Source organism: Stylophora pistillata, chromosome 6, assembly GCF_964205215.1.
Source record: "Stylophora pistillata chromosome 6, jaStyPist1.2, whole genome shotgun sequence".
Classification (NCBI taxonomy): Eukaryota; Metazoa; Cnidaria; class Anthozoa; order Scleractinia; family Pocilloporidae; genus Stylophora; species Stylophora pistillata.
The window spans coordinates 20,712,835-20,739,574 of NC_142524.1; the positions used below are offsets into that span (position 1 = coordinate 20,712,835).

General features: G+C 39.1%; 3 protein-coding genes across 7 annotated transcripts in view; 1 reads left to right on the forward strand and 2 right to left on the reverse strand.

Moving 5' to 3' along the window:
- Nucleotides 1–101: 101 nt before the first annotated feature.
- Nucleotides 102–5,886, forward strand: LOC111342535 (uncharacterized). Of its 3 annotated transcripts, XR_016002302.1 has the most exons (4): nt 102–1,050; nt 1,617–1,855; nt 2,166–2,874; nt 3,059–5,886. XR_016002302.1 is itself a non-coding variant. In XM_088762705.1 (3 exons), exons 2-3 carry the CDS (start codon nt 1,762–1,764, stop codon nt 2,546–2,548), a joined length of 477 nt encoding a protein of 158 aa, XP_088618831.1. In that variant the 5' UTR covers nt 102–1,050; nt 1,617–1,761; the 3' UTR covers nt 2,549–5,886. The 3 variants fall into 3 exon arrangements, 2 of the variants coding, with proteins under 2 accessions (XP_088618831.1, XP_088618832.1); XM_088762705.1 differs by having other exon boundaries at nt 2,166–5,886; XM_088762706.1 differs by having other exon boundaries at nt 104–1,050; nt 1,684–1,855; nt 2,166–5,886.
- A 3,106-nt stretch (nt 5,887–8,992) lies between these two features.
- LOC148728707 (uncharacterized) lies at nt 8,993–11,663 on the reverse strand. Its single transcript, XM_088762662.1, has one exon. The coding sequence runs from the start codon at nt 11,661–11,663 to the stop codon at nt 9,264–9,266; it is 2,400 nt and encodes a 799-aa protein (XP_088618788.1). The 3' UTR covers nt 8,993–9,263.
- A 2,624-nt stretch (nt 11,664–14,287) lies between these two features.
- The window catches only part of LOC111342533 (uncharacterized), a 14,363-nt gene continuing 1,910 nt past the window's right edge, over nt 14,288–26,740 (reverse strand). For all 3 annotated transcript variants that reach the window (XM_088762655.1, XM_088762653.1, XM_088762654.1), the window contains 5 exons: nt 18,207–23,840; nt 17,918–18,011; nt 17,149–17,460; nt 15,955–16,142; nt 14,288–15,097 (listed from right to left, as the gene is read on the reverse strand). In XM_088762655.1, the coding sequence (XP_088618781.1) occupies nt 14,768–15,097; nt 15,955–16,142; nt 17,149–17,460; nt 17,918–18,011; nt 18,207–23,708 (6,426 nt within the window). In that variant the 5' untranslated portion in view covers nt 23,709–23,840 and the 3' untranslated portion in view covers nt 14,288–14,767. The remainder of the gene's footprint in view (nt 15,098–15,954; nt 16,143–17,148; nt 17,461–17,917; nt 18,012–18,206; nt 23,841–26,740) is intronic.

Sequence of the window (26,740 nt, forward strand, 5' to 3'; positions counted from 1 at the left end):
AGGACTGTTATACTGTGTTTACAATGGCCTTATCTAAACACTAGGAGGGCTGGGAGGGTTGGGAGAATTCATATGAGATTGTTAGATCTTGTTTCGCAAATCCGAGACACATTCTAGGGTTTGCATAACTTTCGAGATTTAATAGTTTAATGATAGTTTAATGATATATATTAATGATATATTACAATATTACAAAAAAAATACACTGCCCGCAGTTAGCAAAGGCTAGTCGAGGCGGTCAGTGTTTAATACGTATATTATAAAATATAAAATAAAAATATTTACAGAGCAAGAGATTCAAAATTCTAGACAAATTACAACTACATTAATGCATTTAAGATACGGCAAGAAAACAGAACATGCTGGGGTCTTATATTTGTGCTATTAAAGTAAACAAATCAATATAATCGTCATATTTTTCGAGTCTCTGGAGGAGGAAATCATGAATTTTACTCTTTCTTTTGTGAATTTTTTTTTTCTCGAAAGTAACTTAGCAAATAAAGGTAGGTTACGTTAAAACCATGTTTACAGACTTTCATCTTCAGACATTTATCGACAAGTAAGAGCTGTTTATTGATTTACCTATTTTTCTTTCCTTGCCTGTTTTTTTACGGGATGTATACAATGATTAGTGCTGTTATGGAGAGCGCCCATATTTTTCTAGAGTGCGTTGCGTTACGTAATTATTAAAAATAGAACGAAGAAGTTTCTAGAACATTTAGTCATGATGACTAAGCGAGAACTTTAAGGAGAACCTTCTAGAACCGTGACTCAGCATATTTTTGTTATGATGTAATCATAGTGTAATGTTTCTAAAAATAGCAATATTACAGATCTCTAGAACATTCTAGAACTTTTCTGAAAGATATATAAGGAGTCACGCTAGCTTAAAGAGAGAGGCCTTTTAGTGAGCTATAACTGCTGTTGCGAAGAGCTCAGAGGAGCGAGAGCCGGACAGAGTTGTTTACTGGAATTGAAAGCCGTGTGGAAGGCTACGTGAGAGAAAGAATTACGGACGTCGACAATTTGTTAAAGATTTTCAAGAGAACTGTGAGTTCTGCGGTAGTACACTGAGATTTAAGTGATATTATTTGTAAAGGGCTCTAAGTTATAAGGATACTGATTGTATTAGTATTTATATCGCTCCGTAGCTAAGTGAAAAAGATAGTTATTGTACTGGTTGTCGATATCGCTTCGTAGTTATTACGTCAGTCAATAAAGTAGTTGAGTTGTACGAGTTATATCTTTCTGGCGGTTTGGAAAATACCGTAACAGTGCGATAATGATACATGGCCCTGAATGTTGTAAGTATTGTAAATAAAATATCTCAGGTAAAGTTTGTCGTCTCCGGAAGTCTAGGACTTCACCATTTGATTTGCAGAAGGTTCGATCGTGTGATTTTAGCATATTCCTTAGCAACCAGGAACCTTTTTTTGAGGGTCTGAATGGGGTTTAGTGTGTAGTATTATTTGCCCATATTTTTTAGTGTTTACTGTTAAATTAGCCATTTTTTAAATGTTTATTGTTCTTGAAAAAAATACTGTTAGTGTTTGAATGGAGATCCCAAAGTTCTTTTAGCATTTTCAAATTTTATCGGCTCTTTTAAATTCTGCAAGAAAATCAAGAAAATCACTCGCGAACAGTGAGCCAAAGCTGAAATGCTGTTGTCTTCATTCTGAGGAGTACTGGGACAAATCAGTGTTTACGACTGTAAATGCTTATATTAAAAACACAGTCGCTGAAGTAAGGCAGCACTCTAAAATGAAAGAAATGGCAGCAACAAATGGCACTGAAGGAACTCTGAAAATGACTTCCAGCAAAACACAGGAGTCAATATTGGTGCTTCTCGAACGAGGTATGGAACAGCTACGAGATAACGTTAAGAATGTAAATGAGGAGTATCTTGGTGACATTGACCTGCTTATAATAATAATTTAATACTTATATTGCGCAAATTAACATGTGGATATGATCAAATGCGCATCACAACACTTTTCGGGGGACTTTGGCCGGACTGCATCGGCAGTTTACAAACAATCGAAGGAAACTTATTTGAATATGCCCCCTTCCCTCCAATTCCCAGTAAACAGGCCAGACCACATCGCAGTAATCTCGTGAGTGGGTTCTTTAACGTCCCCTGCCTAACCAAATTAACTAATTAATAGATGCCGGCAGGAGACGGCTTACGCAGCTAACAACTCAGGTGGAAAACCTTCATGGAGTCTCCCACTTCAAAAACGAGACTTTCAATTCTCTTCAGTATGCTCAAGACTTTGGAACAATTTCAAAGGAATCTTTCAAGAGAACAACGAAGTGGGGTGCGAAGTACTTCACGCATGAGAAGTCTTATTATCCGGTGCCTAAATCCAGTGTGGAGTTACGGGATGTAGATTTGGTGAAACCTTGTCCAGCTGGTAAAGTTGATCCCAACATTGAGGCAGCCATGAAGGGGACCTGTCAGGCAAAGGACGATAAGAGGCGAAACAACAAAGGACAAAGTGGGAGCCCTGCCGCCAGCTGTATATTCCAGTGCGCCATCGTGTACTAGAGTAACATTCCAAGAGGATGTTCAAGACAATAAGACAATCCAGGGACAGGCAATGAAGAACGAGTCGACCAGGATACAAATATTCCACGAGCTATAGATGAAGTACCGAGAATCACCTTTGTTGACAAAAGCATGCTCGGAGTTATTGCAGTTGGTGACGTGACAGACCTCCCCGAGCAGGAAGATGAATTCGACACCGACTCGGAGAGCGATGCGGACAATGATACAGACATAACGTTCAGCAGATTTGGTGGCGCCATCCGCGCTCATTTCCGCCTTGATCTCTAGAAACATCTGCGACTATCAGGACAGTCAGGACTATTCGGGTATGGAATATAATGAAATGTTTTTGGCCAGGATGGAGTGACATGTCTGTCATTTTTGTTGACCCTTATATATTGTGAGTACTGTAGCCGATCTTATTGATAAAAGAAATATTCTGTTATTACAATCATTACTAGTCAAATTTAAACACTCGTTTATGTTAGCTTTACCTCTTTTTGTTTACAGTGCAGATACCCAAAATATGACCATCTCACAAAGCTAACCAATCATATTGACGTATTCATACAACGGATCACAATCCGTAAATTTGCTTAGTTATACTGTTTATTTCGATGTTCTATCCCATTGGCTGTTTGATTTGAATATCGTAATCTGATTTGTTACTGATGTATTCTCTCTAAGTGGTCACGGTTAGTGTATCCTCGCTGTAAAAGTGCTTTAAGAATAGAACTGTTATGGGTTATACAAGCCAAATCTCCGGTAGTCTTCAAATATTGTCGGTCATAAGTCTAAGAACATCTTTGGCAGTCTCAGTGGACATCTTCGGCGGTCTTTGGACATTTAACCAGTGTTCGGACATCTTCCCGCAGCCTTCGGACATCTCCGGAAGTTTTCGCATGTCTTCCTCACTCTTCGAAAGTCTTGAAATAATCCCAAATTGTTGGAAATTGGCCAAAAAAACCTCTTTGATACAATAGACATAGGCCCAACATATTCCCCTTTTAGGGTGTGGTTTGTTTGTTTATGGGCAAAAAAATGTTGCAGTGAATTTTTTAATGTTAGTGTTAAAAAATGGCTAAAAATTAACTGTCTAATGTTATGTAGCCGAAAAAAATAAGTGTTTAGTGGTATCGAAGTACACCCATTTAGACCCTCTTTTTTAGGGAGGGGGAGAGAGGATAAAGACAGTGTAAGATGAAAACGTAAGCAAAAAGTGTTTTTCTGAGCCGCGGTGTTGGGGAGTTCTCATGAAGGGCAAAGTAAACTTGAGGGAAGCAAAATCAGAGCGCTTATGCCACTCTTCAAACCAAGAAAACTAAGAGAAAATTTTGAAATAATCTGGGTTCGCCCAGACTTGCTGAGAAAATACGGTCGTCATGATGCATACGCCCAAATTTTTCGAAATGGAAGGGATAAAATCCTGTTTTGGGCAGTCTTATTTTAGTGACAGAAACTGAAAAATTCTTTGTCACAAAATTCTTTTATAATTTTAGTATATGCATTACATCCATTGAGTGGAGAGCTCCGATCAAAGAAAATTGTATTCGTCTGAACTAGAAAGCAATACTTAAAGGAATACAAAAGTTTTGCACGTTATATCAGTTGTCAGAAGAGATTGAGCCAAGCATGGTGACTTGTCTCTGATCGGCAGGTGAATGACAATGAAAAACCGCAATATTTTGCAGATGGCCAGATCCCTAGTGTTTCATCCTTTCGTTAGAAGCTATTTTGTGTTTTCTAATCATTTTCATTAATCGCTCTTTCGCTTGGACGCAACCATATATTAAGAAAATACTCATTTTTACACAACGAAGTTGGACGAAGTTAAGCATGAGCAGGCCATTTTTTTCGGACCTCTAATTTTGCTCCGAAAGTTAGTAGCAGATCAAATGACGGGCTCTTGGCCTAGGAGAGGGGAGAAAAAAAGGTATCGCACAATGATGTTATATATTTCTAAACAGCCAAATAAGAAACGACAACAAATCAAAACAGAGACCCAACAAGCAAAACAAAACAGAGAGCAACTGAGTGATTTAAACGGTGCACAAAATGCTTCACATGATAAAATAGTCTGTTGACAACAGTTTCTCTTTTTTGGATTGGACATGTGATCAAAAAAAAGGTTAACCGTAAAACCAAAGGCAGATCAAGCTGCAGTCGGCGAAATTTTTATTTTAGTACTGTGGTCTTTAAGTACATACAGTGTGGTACTCTGTCAAGCAATGATTGACAGATCACAGCACTACTACATTAAGGCTACAACTAGCCTTGCTCCTTAAAACTTGATATTATCTATTAAGAGTACGGAGAAGTACTATGGAAAATCTCTCTCACTTTCCCAGAACTTTCAAAATCTCAAAAAAACCGCCCTCAAACGAAGATCCATGATCTTTCGGAGAATTGTTACCCTTACATTTTTTTCTTTGAAGCAAATTTTATTTTACTCGCTATCCTTTTGCAACAGATAATGTGACGTCTCTTTTTCGGTCTTTTTTTTTTGTACTCCCTCCTTGATTTGTTTGATCCTTCACACCCTTGTCCACCCTTAAATCGCTTTTCATTTGTCAATCCTTTGAAACAATCCAAGGATAGCTCCGCTTAGAAACACAGCTATCGATGATGTGAAAGTCGAAATATTGTACTGCCACATCATTCACCAGAAATATAAATCAGAAAACGAATTGCAAAAATAAAAATATCAAAATGATAGCCACATTGCTAAACAATTTGTCTTTCATTGACTTTCTCGATTTTAGCGGTGTTTCTATTTCCGCAGTGGTGCCAGAGTTGGTTAAATTATTGCATTATATTTACGCGAAAGAGCGATTCCTTAGTTTTAGGTGGAAAAATGTTCGTTGGTCTGTTCAGAGCACTTATCGGAGCACTTACTTTGCGACAAATATTAGATATATGATCATTAAATTTTAAATTTTTATCAAGAACAGCCCCCAGGAAAGAAGTGTTGGCTGTGGTTTAAATGTTGACATTAACGAATTCAAAGTTCACTCTGTCTTCCGTTTTTCCGGGTACCATAGCCTGGTATTTTTCTGGGTTTGATTTCATGCCAATGTGAGTAAACCATGAAGGGGTGTTCACCATTCAAGAGCCAAGGCAAATGTACGAAAGAGATCGCAACAGCTGTAAAACACGACAGTTGATTACGAAAAACTTACTTGCTGGCTTTTCAGTGCAACTACGAAATAAAAAAAAGAGTTTCATTTTAAACTGCTTCATCGACAAATCGTGCATAATGACTTTCTTTACAAGACAGGAGTTAAACGGCCTGACTCTTGTTCCTTCTGAGGAAAAGTAGCAGAAAGCCTTACTTGTTATTCTTGAAATGGAATTATTCCAAGTCTCTTGGGGAAAATATTCTCAGTGGTTGATGCAAAATATTTCCAACGTGGTGAAATTTTCTGCCTATGTAACTATACTCCTCGTCTTATCATTACATAATCTAATACTTATCGCCAAGCACTATATTTATACTATTACATTGGAAGAAGCGAGCCTTAGTTTAGAAATAAGAGTAAGCTAGTTTAAAATATTTGATAGAAAATCAAATTCCTGAAGTTAAGAAGTTTTTGGGCGCTTTCAAAAACGTGCGTCCCCTTCGATGAGTAAATGGTTCATTACAAAAGAAGTGACAGAAGTGGAGAGTGGGCCAAGCTCTGTCTTTTTCTGTTTTTAGGTTCATCCTAAATAAGGATTCTTTAGTGTTTTAATTAGTAGGTTAAAATTTGCAAGAAAAAGTACCCTGTATAGAACAAGTAGGTAAGAAAGAATAGTCAACAATAATAATTACAAGACTAGGAAAATTTGTAGAACAAAAGGTTTCAGTGAAAAATATTGAGGACTAAGATTCATTGAGCTTTCAAAATACCGAGAATTGGAAAAAGAAAGAAATTAAATTTCATAACTCGGGAATTTCGATCTGTCTAAGGGTTTAAGAAAAGATATTTTACACTGCCAATTGGAAAATAAATTTCTAATCTTGGTTTACATTATTGGTAAATCGAATTAGTAATATTTTAAGGGAATTTCTTTTCAAAAGGTGTCCTATTTTGAATATAGACAGTTCAGTTATTGTCGTGCACTCGAGGTAAATGTCAATTGCGCATGCTCACACGCACGAAGTACCGCTGCTGCGTACTGTTGTCGACCCTCGTCACTCCTATCCACTTCAGGGCGTCGAAAAGCAAGTTTATTCATATCGATATGTTGCTCTGCCATCTCTAGTGTAGGTTGTGCTCCATCAGCTATGCATTTCACCGTCTCTCGGACTGACACCGCTAATCTTCCCGCCAAAGCTATTTTGATTGGCTCGTTCGCCCCGTGCAGAAGCTTCAGCTCGTGTTTGAGTTGCTTAATGGCTTCCCCAACCATTTGCTTCGCCTTCTTTTCTTGGTTCTCGACGATGTTGGAGTCCTTGATATAAATATAATTAATTCCAACGTGACGTTTAGAGCATTGCTCGACATTTTAGTAAAGTAATGATCAGTAACAGTTAGCAGGTGTGAGGGTAGAAAACGTCACCAACGTAGCCATATTTCATATTTGTAGGAAATTTCTTTTGAAAGCGTAGTTTCAGTTTTGAAAAAGAGCTATCAAAACCAAATGCTTTTGCATCTATATTTCAATTGGAAAATTTAGCAGAGGAGACTGAGAAGCAACCTTTTTTTTTTTACCCAAGATAAGGGTTGGCCCGGGCCCCTCCTCTAGTACCCCCGCTGCTAACAATATTTACACCGTGACCTTAGAACCAGCTTTACTATGTGGGTGCACCTCTTTTCTTTACTTGTTATCCTTTTTTTCAACTCTTCTATTACGTGCGTTAAACAATCTATTCAATATCTTCATGTGTTCAGTGAAGACGAATTATCTGAAGCTTTCTAGATTGAGGAGTGCACTTTATGTTTTTTCGGTCATAGCTCCAATTTTTCCTCTGCTACTTGTTGCGCTCGCTGTTGGAGCAGTCTTTATAATCCTTTTTATTTTGACATCAGTTTTCACCTCTCTGGACCGTGATGTTTGCTTCTATTGGCCGGACACAGAATACTCTGGCTGAATTCTTCGGCGAATTTCAAGTTTTAAGTTGGGTAGTTGGACCTCTCTCAATTGTGGTATTGATTTTTTGCAATGTCAACTAAATTGAAATTGTAAATTGGCCACCGTAAAGAGTTAAAAGGCTGACGTTTCGAGCGTTCGCCCTTCGTCAGAGCTAATGCTCGAAACGTCAGGTTTTTAACTCTTTACGGTGGCTAATTTACAATTTCACCTTAGTTAATATGACCAAATTACCATAAAACAGACACAAATATATGAAAAATTATCCCCTCCGACGCTGCACTACAGTTTTTATTTTAGAAACTTACCCCCTTTATTTTATGGTTAGCTTTTCTTGCAGTTTTGTCACCGATACCATTGCGTACAAGGTGATGGGAATTGCCCTTACCGCACTCATTGTAACTCCGTATGCAGCTTTCCTCCTCGTAGTTGTGACAAACATTCATCTCTGTTACGCCAACTTTCAGAACAGTTACAAAGAAGTCAAACGGATGATATCAACGTGGCAATGTGAATTAAATGAGAATACCGGAAGCCTTCATACAGGAGACACAATTCCGACTAAGCCTTATTGGTGGTAAAAATTATATTTTATGAATAAAAATGTAGTTAATGTGATAAATGTTGTTATTAAAAACTAGATCATTGGATAATGCAATTCAAGACTTTTTATTGGCTTAGCCATTATGGTATATCAGCCAATATACCATAATCTACAAATATGGCAAGCGTACGTGTCAGCTTAAAATTAAAAGGGAGCTAAAAATTTAATAATTTAATTTCACGTTTTTAATAAAACAATTATTCCACTCGAGCTTGTTGGATACGAGATGATTATAGCCAACTCGGCGCTACGCGCCTCGTTGGCTATCTATCATCTCATATCCAAAGCGCGCTCGTGGAATAATTGTTAAATATCGTATGTAAGATTTGTCGTCTCTGGGAGTCTAGTGACGGCCTCTTGGCCAAGGAAAGGGAAGAAAAAAAGGCATCGCACAATGATGATACTTATTTTTAAATAAACCAGTTGAGAAACAACAACAATTAGCAAATCAAAACAATGACAAACCAAGCAAGACAAAACAAAGAGGAAGTGATGTAAACTGCACTCGGTCGTCTTCAAGAAAATTTCTCATGAATGTACCCGAAATGCTTGAATTAGATGGTCTGTTGACAGTAATTTGTTGTTTTTGGATTGAACATATGATCAAAAAAATTAAACATAAAATGAAAGGCGAATCAAGAATGCAGTCTAAGAAATATTTATTTTATTACTGAGGTCTTTAAATACATACAGTGTGATACTCAGTCACTCGATGAGTAACAGATCATAGCACAAGACAAACTGACAAAACTAGGATGGGTTATCCAATGAAATTTCTAGTTTGCACCTTACAAAATGATCATGTCTCTATTGAGTAAAGAGAAGTGCTAAGGAATGTCTCTTTTTCTCAAACTCTTGGACGAACTCTCGAACGAACTCTCGGACGAACTCTCGAACGAACTCTCGAACGAACTCTCGGACGAACTCTCGCACGAATTCTCGCACGAACTCTTGTGCGAACTGAGATCCCTGATCTTTAGGAGTATCGTTACCCTAACTTTTCTTTCTTAAAGAAAATTTATTTTACGTTCTATTCTGTTACGAGAAATGATGAGACTCTTCTTCGATCTTTTCTTTGTACTCTCTAGCTGCCTCCTCAATTTTAGCCATCATTCTCACCCTTGTATCACCCGTAAATCGCTTTTCGTTCGTCAATCCTTTGAAAAACAATCCAGGGATAGCTCCGCTTAGAAACACAGCCATCGATGATGTAAAACTTGAAAAGCTGTACGCATCATTCACCAGAAATATCGAGCAGAAAACCAAAAATAAAAATATCAAAATGATAGCCATATTCCTAAGCATGCGGTATGCTTCAGGCCTGACTGGTAGAACTTTGTGATTCGAATCTGACGCATCACTGCAAATGCGCCAGAATAGATCTTCTGGAATTGCCTTGGACTCGCGTTTTCCATCAAAAGTCTGCCAATTCTCAGAAATCATTTGCTTCACATCCCGGAATCGCATTTGCAAATTATAGTAACAAAGATAAATGTTTGTTAAAGAAACGACAGAGAATGCCACAAATGGGCCCACGACTGAAGCATTTAATACAAGACCTAGAATTACCAAACCACACATGTGAGTGATACATCGACAAGACAGGCCCCCTATGAAACAGCCGTCTGTAACTATTGCCATTATGAGAAGTTGAAGGAAAAATAGAAAAAATCCAAAAACAAGGAACTTTAAAATATGTGTGTGACATTTAAGGTTTTCGCTGTGCATTTCGTGGATCCATCTTCTTAGCATTTGCCCTACTTTCCTAAAGCAAACTTGGGACAGACTAAACCACGGTGAATACCAAAAAATCAGCCACACTAACCCTATTAACAAGAGACACAAGCATATTGCTCCAAAAATGACACCCACAACTATGACTAAAACAACTTCGCCGAATAAAACCCACAAAACAATGACAGCAGTTTTAACTTGTTTCAATGGGGGACCCTTTTTCACAATACAGCAATATTTAAAGAACTTTAAAGACCCTGAAAGTGCTTTTTGGTGGACGGTAATTAAGCACGAAGCTAACTTGCAACTGTTTACGGCTAATTTTCCCAGGTGTTGGAGCATGTCCTCTCCTGCTGAAGCAGTATTTTCTCTGCAAATAGGGCATATGACTTGTCTAATTTCCTCGTTGTCTGTGATAGTAATAAGGAAATCCTTAGGACTTGAAAATAAAATCATAGTTAATGGTGCGAGAGCCATTAGTGTGCTCTGTGGACCTTGAAAATTGAAAACATATGAAAACAAGTCTCCGACTAAAGTTTCCTTTGGTTTTTTATGTACCTCCTCAATAAATTTTCTCTCTACAATGTAGTTTAATCCTAATCTTAAGTAGACAAAAACTGGAATAACACAGTACCAAAGAAATGCAAATTTGAAGTGAAATGAAAACAACTCTGTACATTCTTTGATATAAGTTCTGAGAAAATAAGAGATGGTAATTGGATTTGGTTCGTCCAAGTAAAGTAAACTTTCCACATTTCTGTTTGATTCATCCTCGCTTAGTTGGAGATTAGCTTCTTGACTCTGAGTCGGATTAGCTAAAGTTACAAGACGAACTGAATCGTTATTTTCGGCATGGATATATGTTAAGGCTTCATCGATTGATCCGTACCTCCTTCTTTGTCGACTTCTCTGTCGATGATGGATATCTTCTGATTGTTGCTCGTTTTCGCGTAGCGCTTCTTTTTTACACTCCTCTTGAAGATCGAAAATCGAATCGGGCAGGAAAAGGAGAAACGCTGGACAATAAAACATCATCAGCAACGTCAAAATGTTGAGACTGCCATTAAATATTTTTAACCAAATGCCATCTTGAACGTCCAGCTCGCATTGAATCGATGCATAGCTCATGGTGGATTCGTCTTTGCTCATCTCGCAGCACTGGAATTTGACATTTCCATCAACGAAGCTCCATAAAAAGTCTACAGAGTAATCTTCAATCATTGCAACACAAACAACATCCCTGTCTGAGGGTTCACCTGAGTTTAACTGTGTCATGTTCAGAAGTGATCTTCTTACTACTCTCTTTTGATATGATGAATTCAAGTTCGCCAAGCAGCCGCTTGGCTGATCTGTCAGCAGTACATCCATATTTCTTGCCTGGTATTTAAGGAGACCCATGGACAAAATGTCATAATCATACGACAAAGACAACATTGGCTCGGTTATCGAATTCGCCCGAACCCATCTGTATGGGAGAAACTCGTTCTCCGACTTTAATGGATAATAGGTGTCTTTATGGAACTTCAAATTCAAATAGACCATTCTAACACCCTTTTCGGAAGCCTTAACGCGGAATTCGGACGCAGTCCCTTCTCCAACCGGTATGACCTTACATTGAGCCTCGCTGCTGTTCTCCGGCTTGCCTTGACATGAGGCGATGAAGAAGAGAAACAAGGAAAAACGAGCGATTAACTCCACGGCCATGTTCTGTTTGCGATCACACACTAATCCAAGCTAACTGCTCTGCTGTCTGTTTAGAGGTTGCGCTTCACTAGTTCTCTGACATTTGTTAATAAAAAAATTGATTATTAATTTTGCCGTCTAGAAAGTGTAAAGAATATAGTAACTATAGCAAAACTAAGTTTAATTCACGTAAGATAAATGGGAAAAAAACACATTCCAATCCTACTTCAGTCATAATCATGTGGTGTCCAACTTTCACAAGTATGATCAAAGCTCATATTAGGGCTTTCAGAAACATTTAGTAGACAACCTTCATGAAAACCTTTTGACTTCATATTCTGCCAAAAAGAAATCTCACGAGAAGAAATCTCGACAACCAGTAAATGTTATGGATAAAATGTTGAGAGCTTACTTTCTGTTTCCGAGAAGGATCAATTTCACAAATTCCACAGCCCTGAATAAATGCTTTTGATAAATTTGACACATCAGACTTTGTAATTCCTTCGACACTTTCGATGTTTTTCGTCAACTAAAGCACTATTTATTATCCTATGCGCCGTTAGTTAATAAAATCACTTCTCTGTCAAAGAATTTCTTACCTCTTCCTTTTCCTTCCATGAAACGAATACCTCAGATGTCTTTGTAAGCGGTTTCGAAATAAGCTTTCTCGTCCTTTTCGATGTACGCTTCAAAAACGTTTTTAACGCCGGAAAAAAATCCGAATAGCAACTGTGTTTGGAAACGGCTTTTTAAGTGCTTTCAATTCATACTGCGCCGTCGGCGTTTCGATATACGCATCCCATAGATGACCTCTCCGTCTCTGATCTCATTTACATAGAGCAATATTTTACTAAAAAAGTAACTGACGGACAGAAAACACAAAAAGTATGATTGCCTCTATTATTATTATTATTATTATTATTATTATTATTATTATTATTATTATTATTATTATCATAGATGACCTCTCCGTCTCTGATCTCATTTACAGTGAGCAATATTTTACTAAAAAAGTAACTGACGGACAGAAAACACAAAAAGTATGATTGCCTCTATTATTATTATTATTATTATTATTATTATTATAGATGACCTCTCCGTCTCTGATCTCATTTACATAGAGCAATATTTTACTAAAAAAGTAACTGACGGACAGAAAACACAAAAAGTATGATTGCCTCTATTATTATTATTATTATTATTATTATTATTATTATAGATGACCTCTCCGTCTCTGATCTCATTTACATAGAGCAATATTTTACTAAAAAAGTAACTGACGGACAGAAAACACAAAAAGTATGATTGCCTCTATTATTATTATTATTATTATTATTATTATTATTATTATAGATGACCTCTCCGTCTCTGATCTCATTTACATAGAGCAATATTTTACTAAAAAAGTAACTGACGGACAGAAAACACAAAAAAGTATGATTGCCTCTATTATTAATACTAAAGAGGAATTTTTCTGTCTAGGCATGGCCTTATCTAGACTCGGGGCTGGGAAAATGGATTCAGATTTCTAAAATACATCCTAAAAATAACTAGTTAAAACAAAACATTTAGTGACGATACAAAAGTATTTGCATACTCTCATCTAAACACACTTATTGACGAATGAGAGGGAGAGTACTATCTTAAACATTTTGTAAATAGGAAGTGGTGTCGTTCTGAGGAAAGTACTTTTCTTCAATTGAAACTTCTCTGCCAAATGCAAAGCTGAAACGTGGCGATGACATCAGTGTCAAATAGACCGATAGATAGAAGATCAATATATAAATGAACCGAAAGAGCTGAAGCGATAGAGGGAACACCGAAAAGGATGAACCTATTTTTAAAGTATCATAAGACAATCAATGCCAAGCGTGTATCTTAAATATACATCCATGCACGCAAGGCTTTAGTTTTTGCTTTGTTTGAAGTGAACAGAGATGGAACGGCTCAATAAAAAGGTAGTTTTACAATTTTAATAGAATGGCCTCAGGATGTTCATTCTAAAAGGACTACCAAACAAAAAGTATCCTGTTGCAAGGCGTTCAGTTACTGAAAAGGAGCGGAATAGTGACAGAACAACGCGATAGTGGTGGCGGGGCAAAAGAAACGAGGACAATATGCGTCGGCGCCTAACGTAAGGACGGCGTTTTTTACGCAACTTCAACCACTACTATCCCTCCGTTCACTAACTTCGTTTTGTTTTACCGACTGAACCAACCTCGTTCACGGGGATTTTCCATCAACCCCCGAATGAGGGACCAACCCTGGGAACGAGGTTGTGACTGAACAGCTGTAAGAGGCTGAAAGAATTAAAAGAACAATGTATAAAACGATAGAATAAGACACTCGTTTCTTTGCAAATCCTCGTTTCTAAAAAAATACAAGCATAAATTCTCTGAAGATGGGTCCATGTTAATAACAGCGAAAGTTTTAGTCAAAATAGGACTTCAGAAAGTTCGTACATGACCAGTGGCCAGGGGCGGATTTAGGCCTTGCGCTAAGGGTGAGGGGGGGAGGGGGTTTTGTTTGTACACCCGCCGGCCTTTCTTCCTTCTGCGTTTGTTTTGAACTCAAAATAAGGGTGAGCCCGGGCCCCTCACCTAGATCCGCCACTGATAACAATATTTACACTGTGAGCTTCCAACTAGCTTTACAAAGTGGGTGCGCTTTTTTTATTGAAAAACTCTTAAATAATCGTTTGTCACAACATACAGAGGAAGTTACACTAAACACGATTCTCCTTGATCATTTCAGTTACATCATTGGTGGTCTCAAACACTATCTAGCGCCTAGGAAGATTTCTAAAATATTAACAAATCAATAGTAATTTTGTATTAGAATCTATTTACTTGTGTTCATCGTGGGCCGTTCAGTTCTGTCTGTTTTACTTATTTTATATCATATGTTCTAATCATTAACCACAGATTCTAAAATCGGGACAATTTGGGTTCACCCACTAAGAAATATCTCACTTAAAATTTGTTTTTCTAGTAGCATAGACTGTTCAAATGTTGACGAAATTAACGCTATACTACAAATTACTTATCTGAAAGGAGTTTGAACGTCTGGAATTATGTTTTCTCAGAATAGCACACTTCAAAATAAAAGAAACGCATAAATTTACTTTACTGCTGAATGTTCACTGCGCGCTGACAAGCACTAAGAACTGCAGTTGCGTATTGGTGTCTCCTTTCCGTTGTTCTTTCCAGTTCAGGATATCCATAGGCAAGTCTGTCCATATTGATCCACTCTTTCACGGTTTCCACAGTTGGTTGTGCTCCATCGACAATACTCTTCACAGTCTCTTTTACAGCAAACGTCAATTTTCCCTCCAAAACTTTCCTGATTGGCTCATTATCTCCATGCAGGACCTGCAGCTCGCACTTAAGTTGTTTAATAGCTTTCCCAGCCAGTTCCTTCGCCCGTTTTGCTTCCGCTTCAACGACGTCGACGTCCTAAAGTAAAAAAATAAAATTAATTAAGTAAAGCAATAATCCGCGTAGGTGATTATGAGCTGCAATTTCCGTAATTTCCAAGAAAAAAGCCTGAAGCTAAATTCAGCCCTCAACGGGATTCAATCCCGGAACCTCCACACACTATTTGAGCACCACTACCGAAAGTAACTAAAAAGCATGGATATTAATCCCGTCGAAGGCTGAATTTTTTTCGGGCTTTTTTTTGGGGGGGAGGGAGGGGAAAATTCCTTAAATGCCTGCTCGCCCACGAGAATCATTTACTTTTTAAGACGCAGCAGGTCAAATGACATTTATCGCACAAAAGTTAGAAACACTAATCATGTGTTGTACTTTTTATACACCGCTTTTCACTTTCTAGGCCTCTCTCAACTTACGACGCATACTAGCCTCCCTTAAAATGCAAAAGAAGTTGGATAACAAAGAAAGTAAGACGTGGAATTTTTCTGGTGAAGAATACTTTAATTTTCTAAAATGCTGGATAACGGAGGGCGTGAATTTTTACTCTATGTCTCTCTTAGTACTTCGGCAATTGTAAGTCACATCAACTCTGGAAAGTATGTCAATTCCTTTTAGTCTCGTAATCTGTTCTATCTGCTTCTTTTACCGAGAACGCTGAATCAATTCTCTAAGCCCATAAAATATCTTTCAAGCATCCTCTGTACTCTCTAAGTTTGATTTCAGCCACTGGTCGATAATAACAAATATCTTGCAAGGTCGAACTCAGGCCAATCCCAGTGCTTTTTATAACTTTTTATACATTTAACGATACATTATATTTCGGAGCTTCTTAGTTTTCGATTTTTAATTTTCCATCGTGAGTTATGTAAGACATATACCTTCAAATCGCTGAAGTGAAACCCAGAGACGTTCTCAATGGTTAAGGTAAGATATTCTCTCAACCCCTGCAGCCCTTGCAAGGAGGGCCACAGGGCAGCGCCTACTGGTAAGTATTCAAAATAATCTTCTCCTTGGGGAACAATACCAGTATGCAACTCCCACTTCCAGGGATAGGGATGACTTGTTGCTGAAAAATAATTATGATAGACAAAACGCGTGGTCTCTCTCTTTCAATACCGATGAGATATAAAATGGGAAAGGGAGCTGGGACATAGACGATGCACCATCAGAAATCACCTCCCTCGGACTCTTATAGACAGCGCAGACCAGAACTAGTTCGATGAAACGAAGCCTTCATTTCCGTCCCTGTTTATGGCAAATAGTGTAAGATAGATTCCTCATGGTAAAAACGTGAACTAGTCAAAATTTAGAAGCAGGGATAGAAGAAGCGCTTTGTAAAGATAAACAGAAAACATTTTTTTTTGTAAAGAATAAGGATGGTAAGTTTTGAGCCCGGTAAAGAAATATAGAGAGAAGTTTTTTCTTCTAGTCACGAGTGTGGGACAGTTTGCAGGAGGCGTATCCTATACGAACTTCGTAATGGACCTTGCTCGCCATAGTCTCTTAAGCTCAGCGATAGAATATCGGGCCGCGGAATCTGAAGGTCTGGGGTTCGATTCCTCATGGGGACCCGGACATTATATCTTTTTCCCACGTTTGTGACTAGACGAAAAAACACCTTTCTACAAAGGAAAACATTTCTTCCATTCCTTGTTCTATAGAGTAGGTTTAGTGAGAGAGTCTTAAAGACTTGGACTTCGGTTTCAAGGTGGCTTGCCAAGGCTGATCAAACACAGATAAATGTAAGTGCTGCTAACTTTAAATTAAAGGCTGATAGTTTTGAAAGAAACTGTTTGGGGCTGCGTCGGTGGGAGTAACGAAATAATTTGGATATATCAACAGAGTTGAAGTGGTAAATTGGCCACCGTAACGATTACAAAAGCTGACGTTTCGAGCGTTAGCCCTTCGTCGGAGCGAATTCGTTCCGACGAAGGGCTAACGCTCGAAACGTCAGCTTTTGTAATCGTTACAGTCGCCAATTTACCACTTCAACTTTGTTGATATATCCAAATTATAACTTTAAATTAGCCATAGCTTTGAGCGAATACAATTACCATTTCCAGTTCACTTACAAGGTTCTACATATTTCTTCATCTTGATCCAGTCGAACCCTGGACTTTCATTGGACAACACAATTCTAGGTACAAGTCTCTTTTCTAGCAGCATCTTGTAAAACGCAGCCCACAGTTCGTCGGTGACGTAATCATGTCCATTCGTATACAATCCGTACACGTACATACCAGCTTCAAAGAGTTTCACCTCAACATTCTCGAGCTCGTCTCTGCGACCGTTTTCCTCTTTGAAGACAGTCAAGATCTTGTTGTCCACGGATAGAGCACAGATCACAGGTTTCTCAGAGTGGAAACCATTGGGTGCGTAACAACCTTAAAATTGGAACGGTAACATAGGTAAGATGTACTTTGAAAAAGCTTCACTTTATTAATCCCATCCCCTTCAAATAGTCACTGAATTAAAGTAGCCCTACTTCGGAGAGTGATTAAAAAAATATCCATGACATTAACTCTGTCAGTAAATTCACTCTTTCCGCTTTTCCTATTTCTTTTTATCACATTTAGACTTCAGCAAAAGCTCATTTTATGAAAGGATTTTTTTAGATTTCGACTTTGGAATCTATCGGTTTATTTACTACTCTAAAAGATCGCCACGCTAGATTTTCTTCTATTGATATCCCAATTTAGTTATTAATCGAAAACATGAAGTTTTTTTCATATCCAAGGGTTGAAAAAACACAAAAACCTGTAGCAAGACCTTGGAGCGTCTTTGAAAGTTCCCATCGCTTCATAGCTATCATCCCTTCAATTAGACAATATTTGGAATTACCTGGAATTTTCTCCGAGCAGAGCTTCACCTGCTCCAGGAATCGATTTTCCCAGACAGCAACAAACTTCTTTCTTTCTTCCGATGCTTCGGGAGTCTGTTAAAAAGTATTGAAAGAAGAGTGCGCATCAGGAAGAAGTTTTCGTGATATCTAGTAGGTCTCACAAGGAATGAAAAGGCTTTGAGAATTTTCTGCTGCCTGAAGTAGGCACTAAGAAAGCAAATAAGGAGGTGTAACTTTTCTTGATACGAAAACTGTAAGACCCATATACTGGAGATTTCTGCTGCTCACCCTATTGATGGACGTCTTGTAACGTTTTCCAATCCGCTTGCGGTATTGCTGCTCCAGGCGTATCAGTCGCTCCGCTCGCCTTTCTAAGTCTTCTGATCTAAAATGTTCGAGATGAACGTGTTTTACTTTTTCCTTTACAGCAGCAACCTGTTCTTCCATCTCTTTCAAAGAATCTTTAAAACCAAAGAGATCTTTCGTACAAACTTCCTCCCCGCCAACGTTAATGAATGAAACATCACACATAAAGAGGATGTCTTTCCATTCATTCCAAAGACGTTGAAGAACTTCAGTCAATTTCTTGGTATGTAATTTTTTATTCGGTGACTCACGCTTAGTGAGGTAGCAAGGAAGTTCAACAGCAGGTGAGGACCATAGATCGAGTTTATCTGCCCCTTCTTGGTTGTATCCCGCTGCTTGAAACTGAGCCATGAGAGATTGATTTTCTTCAAGGGATAAAATGCGCGCTTGAATTTTTCTGTGTAATCCATCCAGAAAAGAAGAGTTGGCATCTGACGGGGGTTCTGAAAACAGTGTCTTAACAATGTCCAGAGTGTGAGAAGCAAGGACTGGTTTCATGACGATCGCAGACAGCCATCGCCGTAACAGAACTATCATTGGTTCATACACGTCTTTCTGGCTCAAAACAAAAGGTAGGTTTTCATGGAGGTAAGATGTCTGCCTTGCAATACATTTTACCACCTTTGGATCTTCATCGCATGTTGGCGGCGTCAAGGCACTATCTTGAATAATTTCTTTCCCATCCTCCCCTCTGCGTCGTTTTCCAAAGATTTCTGTGAAGAGAGACTTCAGCTTCAGGCCATGGATTTTGTAGAGATCATTTCTTTTTGTGCTACTATCCTCATGGCTTCTGCAGAGCTCATTACAGGCGTCCAGAACTATCTCTCTAACCACAGCATCTTTAGAATTTTCGTCGGGCTTTCGACGTCTCAGTATGTTGATGAACTCGCCAAGCAATCTAGCTAATCGAATGCGTTCTTTCATTTTCCCTTGTTTGATGCCCTCTCCTTTTTTCACTTCAAAGCCTTCTTTTGGAAAGATGATTCGGGCAATGACTTGCGAGGCAGATGCAACAAGCTGCAAGGAGCGAGAATTGAGGTCAACAATCGCATCAACATCGCGTGATGTCAAATCTTCCAATGGCGTCATCAAAAATGTTACACACCAATCGTTTATCACCCGCGCCGGGAAGCCGTCAGATATCATGGCCTGTCTCCATTTAGGCAAGCGGTTGAATCCGTAGCAATCTTCTGGGTCGTATAACACAATCAATTCCTTGAGCTTGGTTACAAGATCCTGGCAGGAATTCATGCAAATGTGATCGAAAGATTTCAGCAGTTGCCAGACAAAGTCACATTGCGCAGGACTTAAGGTAGTTATTTCTTCACCTTCACAAAATGATTTCATGCTTTTCACAAGTTCAATCGACTGCTGCTTGCATGACCACATAGAGACGATTTCCCACACTGCAACTGCAGCTTGCACGTTCTTTTCGTAAAGGTTAAGCACACTCTTGGTTACTTCAAAAGGCAATCTTCTTTCAAGAATAACACTCAACTCTTTCAACTGTAGCTCAAGAAGTCGAAAACATGAAGCGGACATCACGAATCCCAATAAAGGGACAGAAGCTGTTGCCGGCGTTTGTTTCCTTCTGATTTCCAGTGTTGTACTAACCAAAGTTTGCAACTCGAAGAGGGCGGCCTCGTCAATATCATCTCCGTTGCCAGTCCACTTGCACGCTTTCAAAATGACCTCGGAGCACTGAATTGCATGGTGCTGATTCATTCTTGTCCAGTGCATAACCATTTCTAAAGATGATGCCTCTGAGAGAATTGAAAGGATAAGATCTACGTAATCATCGATAAAAGATGAACGAGATGCACAACCCTCCTCCCAACAATGTGAACTCGGCTGATCAAAAACAAGCTTCCAAAGGGCAATGGCACTTTCTGAAGGATCTCTTTTTTGGCCCAGTAGCCTTTTCAAGTGACATATAATCTTGATGGCTATCAAAACTGGTGGGACGGGATGTTTTTGCTCCGCAGCTGGATGAACATTTCCTTGAGTGGTCACAGTAATATTCAGCGTTGTTCCGATTCCCTTTGCATGAAAGTCTGATGTTATCTCATTTTCTTTGGATACAAACTTGAAGAATCCATCCTCAATACGCACATCAGAAAAGGTAAAACATCTAAGACGACGAGATAACATTCGTAAGGACCTGCAGCTTAGTTGAAAAGCAAGGATTGCCTCTTCATCAGAGACTGAGGAATGGAAAACTAGCCACTCCAGCTCGCATCGTGCGATCCGTCTTATCATGCGTTCCGCCTGCGTTTCAAAACCTAGCAGGGGGTGATTCTTTGCCAATTCCTCCAAGCAACTGTTTCCTCTGAGGATGCTTTCAGCACGATCTATTAATTGATATCTGTTTGCTGGGGTGCTGGCAGTGTTGTACGCTTTCCAAAGCACTCGTGAAACGTCCATGAAACAAAGAACGACATTGTCGAGCGTCAGTTTCCATCTCTTCCCAACTTCAACTAGAAATTGGTTTCTCTCATCTTTGGGCACGTGATTCTCGATCAGATGGTGAAGGTTGAGCATTGTGAGAGGAATTGTTGCGGAGGGAATACCTCGAAGGACCTCCAACGACTGTTCCACATATTCCAAAACATCTTCCAGTGACTTAGATTCCCGAAGAACCACGTCAATAAAAGGCAATAAGTGTTGAAAGAATGCTTGATCTAGATCTTGCTGCGAACAAATGACCTTAAAGATGTTCATTAAATGTCTTCCTGAGAATGATTCCGACATCTTTGTGGAGAGAACCCAACAGAGCGACCCATTGGTGGTGCCTAATGTGGGAATTCTGGACAGTTGATTTAGCACCTTGGAATCGTTCACCAAGGAAACAATGCAACGAAAATCGAAGTGCATGACTCCAGTGCTCGAAAGATTGCTTTGCCTCCTGGGAAATGGCAACAAATTGTAGAGTGCACCTTCTATGTTTTTGTCTGGTAAGGTTTCTGGATTTCTCAGAGCAACCTCACCCAGCTTCTTTACCAACAATATTTTCTCAGAAGGTGAGAGTACTTCTGCACCTAAGACGGTTGTGACGATTGTATAATACATTTCGAGATGTGTTTCTTCTGCAGGGTTATTTTTTGAGATTCTTTGATCTTCTGCCCTGCTTCTTGTCAAGTGGGCAAGTCTAACAGCTGTTGATCTAACATGAGACAGGAGTTCCAAAATTTCGTATGGAAAATCAAATCCCCAAACATGCAGAAGAATGTACCGGCAATAATGTAAGTCAATCTCATCATTGTGATAGCCACCTATGATTAATGCAGCAGCAACAAAAGTCCACACCTTCAGAACGTCGGTATTGGGAAATTCACAACCAAGAGTACTATATTCAAGCTGCTTACATAAATCTTGCCTTTCATCCAGAGTCTCTACAACAATAGGAAAGAGAACATCAAAGTACTCATTTGTTCTTTCTTTGAGGGTACATTGATGGTACTTGAGTATATTCAAAATACATGTTCCACTGAGACAGCCTTTTCCAGACTTCTTAAACAGTTGCATCACTTTCATTTTTCTTGTGCCGGAAAGTGACATTTTCGAGAGAGAAGACAACTGCGTCAAAATGTGGATAGGAATACAATTCTTTATCCTCTGCTTGTCAACGAAACGCTTGATAAAGTCAAGAAATTCAAGTAGAATCTCGTCCATAGATTCCGGACTTTGACTTGACGTGAGTTCTTCGATGAAATCGATGAGATACTTTCTTTCTGAATCATTCACGAAAGAGGCTAAGTCTGTTACTTCATTACAAACACGTTTCTTCGTACTGAAGGGTAAAGAAGGGCACAAACTTAACTTCTTGATAACATCAGTGTCAAACTCCTTGTTGAAGCCCATTGGTCTGTCTCTAGAACACACGAGAAGCCATATCATGCCTGTTTTCACTTCCTCTGCGCTGTTCTGTTGTGAAAGCCATTCTAATGAGGTTAGGGTAGGACGCTGTGCGGAGCGAATGTAATCTTGACGATGTCGAGCTGGGAATAGTGTTGCCAGCCGTGCAGCTTTGTGAATAAACACCAATACCTCTGGACGCCTTTGAAATGTATTGGGGAAGAGTTTAATGAAACAGACGAGGAGCTCCCGCCAAAAGAATATCAAAGAAAGCAAAGGAAAAGGAAGCCATTCTAGGAAATCCAATATTCTCCTTGCTAAATCGCTGTTTGCTTCGTCAACAATGAATGCTAACAAGCAAGCAAGAATTGGATAACTGGGAGTGTTAGAAAAGGTTTCTCTCCACAACCTCAGAACTCTTTTATAAAGCTCGCCGTTTGGAAAAAGAGACAAGACTTGAAAGGCAAGATCAAAAGCCTCCGCCTTCTGCAAAACATCCCCTCCATCAATGGGAAAGAACTGATCAAAGACCTCTCTAAGGATGTCATTTTTGACGCTCGTAGCCGCCAGCAGCTTTAGCGATGTCGCTGTCACGATAGGAGAGCGGCAAAACGCTATGAAATAGTCAAAGAAAATTTTCAACCTTTCTCTATCATTTGGGATGTTTACTTCAATCCCGTTTCTGAGCATCCCCTCCAAAACGTCTAACCAAAAGAAAATTATGGACTGATAGGTAAGGCTCCTAAATTGAATCAGGACACTCCCAAAATGCTCTGCACAACGAGGATCGTCGATCTTCGCCAATGAGAGAGCAAAGCCACTAGACACATTCGGCAATTCTAGCAGTTTCATCCAGTTTGATAAGAGTACTGTGGATACCATGTGTTCACTTTGGAAAACCACTTGCCCAGTTACATGTTGCTGAACGCTTTTAATTTTTGCGTCTACAGAGGCGTACCTTATCGTTTGGTCAACGATTTCCACAAGGGAGTCATCATTTCGCCGCGATTCAAATATCTTGATGAGTTTTGAAAACAAGTATTTGGTGCCATGTATTTGTAGCTTAGAGTTGGTTTCTTCCTTGGCCTCTCCTAATTCAGCAAACTTCCCTTCCTGAGAAATCCGAACAAGTGTCAGAAGGCCTTTAAGAATTTCAGTTGACAAGCATACCTTTAGATCCCGAGGAAAACAAAATTTCAAAGCTTTCATGTAGTATTCAAAAGAAAGTCGCTGTGACACGTTACTGGTGTAGCAAAAGGATAGACAAATGTCAACAAGTCTGTTCGCCTTTTCCAGAAAAGCGGAAGGTTCTTCTTCGAAAGTTTTAAAACGAACAACTACTACATTGAGGATTTGAATGATGTGGTATCCCTGTAATCTTTGAACAAGTTCAAGGAAGCTTATCCGTTGGATTTTGTCTTTTAAACGAAGTGCTGCTGATGCTAGCACAGTTTCTAACTCTTTGGTGTGTTTCTTCGACAGGCTCGAATTCCCCTTCACAATCTGCTTAATCTTCTCTTGCACAGTTTGGGACAATACTGATGAGCTAATGTCATTGTCTTCGCTCATCGTCCAAGCAGATGGAAACTGATTATTCCGATGGGTTGTACATGTATCCTTGATATGATTTCAGAACTCAGTCACAAAAATATTTCATCATCAGAATAGCGCATTCGAAAGTCACACGTGAAAAGTATAGGCCTGAGTAAAGATATATGATGAGTCTAAGTCAGTAAAACTTCACTTTACGCTCAAGAAATCTTCAATAACCGCCCTCTTGGTGTCTGTGCATAGGTCCTAAATCTCAGGTTTCCGTCTGAATATTTAGAGTGTGTCCACGAGAAAACCGGATATGGGGCAATAAAGCTATTAAAAATGTGTGAAAATGATCGGTCAAAACATTAATTCCCTGGAAGATATGCGGTCCGCAAGGAAAAACCCTTGTTTCCTGCACTTTTTTGCGGAATTATAATAAACAAACTTTGCTTTGCTGCTGCGTCAAACAGAAAAGCTATTTGGAAATTCAATCAACCGGGCTGTGTTCTGTATTTATCAAACGTCAACACTGAACTGTTTTAACTTTTCCCATTTCATTTCTTCCCAACTTTTTCCGGTTTTGTCAAAGTCCAAATATTAGGGTATTTTAAGGCCCAATATGTCCGATAACCAATCATCTTTGATCATAACTCCTACGTGGTCAGTGAAAGCCACCACTTTACTTCCAAAACTAGTAGAAAAGTTTTGGGAAACTGATTTCATCATCCGTGCTGACGCGAAATTTATATCTAACCAGCTGCTTTTGGGCTGCTTCATTTGAATTCTTTAATTTACACCTTTGTACAAAAAACCCAGTACATTTGTCCTTTACTAAATGAAACTATATTGTTGATTTTAAAACACGTAAAATGTTAGAAAATTGCTTAAGGATCACAACTTCTCCTAGTTCTTCCAGTTCATATCAACGCTCCGCCTTCCGCTCCGCCATCTCTCATGAAACTGGCGATTTCATTCAGTAGTACTCCGTGTAGGTCATATAACCGGTTCTACTCAATTATGCCACCAGAATGTATCAATTTCAAAGTTATCCATTTAAAATGGAATATGGGATCGGTTTGAACGAAGAAATCTATCAGATTTTAATATCACTGTGTTAGTCACACTAGCTCCGATTTTCCGGGCTCGAAGATGTATCCTATCCAAGACTTAAATTGTCTCCATTCCTTCTTCCGATACGTGCGTGTACTTGAGTCAGAGTCGACATTTCATTAATTTTTCGTCTCTTATCGAGAGAAACGTTCAGGGGTTTTGCCGCATATCATAGGAAATCGGGAGCGTGCTTACTAGAATCCTGTAGTCCGTTTTCGAAATGGTTATTCCATCAAAACTCACATTTTCCTCGTATAAACATTGACTAAATCTATATCTAAAAAATACAGCGGCATTGTAAAGACGATGAATTATCTTCGAAATTGTTTCCTTAGACGTCGAATAAAACCGTTCGCCATATTCTTTCTTTCTTGTGGTAACTTGCAATGTTTGTCACCCGACGATCCTAAAAACCTTTGCGTAAACATGAGAATCCGATTACTGGCAATGCATTCATTGATTTAGCGAGAGAGAATTCTAGTTGCCTTTCATATACACTTGATGCATAAATCGTTGACATATACCGAGACAGTCTCTATGCTCTAGGCCTACGGTTATTTACTCGCTATTAGTGTCGCAAACTCCTGGTCTCAACGAAAGGTATTCACCTTCTGACAATGGCGCTTACTGTGATACTCCCACAATCTTGAAACGCATTCTGACTTCCCAGTTACAGCTTTGCCAATGGTGCATTTTAACATTTTCGGACTTAAAGAGAAGCGCGGTTCCTGCCCTACTTAACAGTTAAGAAGGAAATGTGCGCGATCGACCCCCCCCCCCCCAATATTCCAGTGGTAGCTACCGCTGATCAGAAGAGGAGGCTCTGAATCACTAAGGAAAGAGGACGCGTCTACGTACGATAGACGATTTTTCTGGCATTAGCAGATTGTCGATTATCCTTTATAATATTTACTAGTGGCTACTACGTCTGTCTGATATTTAATACGAAAGTCAATCGCCTATTTTGTTTATTGACACCCTCGCCCTTCTCACCCCACCTGTTAATAATAATCCGCACTTTTGCAGTGGAGCAAATTAAAAAATACAACTCGAAGAAAAGCCAGATATGAGAGTAAATGGTAAGAAATTGCAATTCAAATCTAAACACAGGCGTCCCAAGCTCACGTCTCGAGGAAAAGCGAAAGATGATTTCATGAAAGCGTCACGCGTCACTTCGTCTTTTGACAGGAAAAAAAAGGTAATGACAAAACAAGCCCAAAACGGTAGAAATCGCCAAAAATCATAACGGAAACACAAGGAGTGAGTAGATTTTATCACTCTTGCGTGTAAATGTTCATATTTCGGAATAATTAACGTTGTAAATCAACCATATTTCGTTCCCCATACTATTACTTATAACGCATTCAAATTCTCAATGGTTTCGCGCGTAACTTAACACCGCGTCACACAATGCGTGATGCTTCGCTTTTCCTCGAGACGTGAGCTTGAGACGCCTGTGATCTAAAGAACAAAAAATCTCGACTTAAATATCTGAGAGATTTCTCTACACGTGTCACTTATTCAATATTTTTTGCCCCTGTGCTTGGAAGGGACCAAGAGTCCACAGATTTTTTTTGTTTTGTTTTGTTTTTCGGTGAACCAGCACATTCAAAACTTTGCATACTAGTAACACAAGGTATGATTTAACCTGCATGAATGTCAAAGTTGACCGCTAAATAAAATTTCAGGCTCGATGCATTTGTGCCAAGTTTTAAGCCAAATAGGTAATTTGAACATTATCGTCCCCGCCTAGTTCTGCCCGGTTTTTCTCGTGAACGCGTTGTTAATATCACAAGCTATTGTTAGACCATTGTTCAGTGAAGGCGAAAAGCTAAGAATAGAAAACAATTGACCTGGTAATTGAGGTTACCATCGCTCTCAGTGATTCCAGACCGACGCTTTGACAAGGAGCTAACAGCTTAAGAAACTCTCTACGGTGGCCAGTTTACATTATC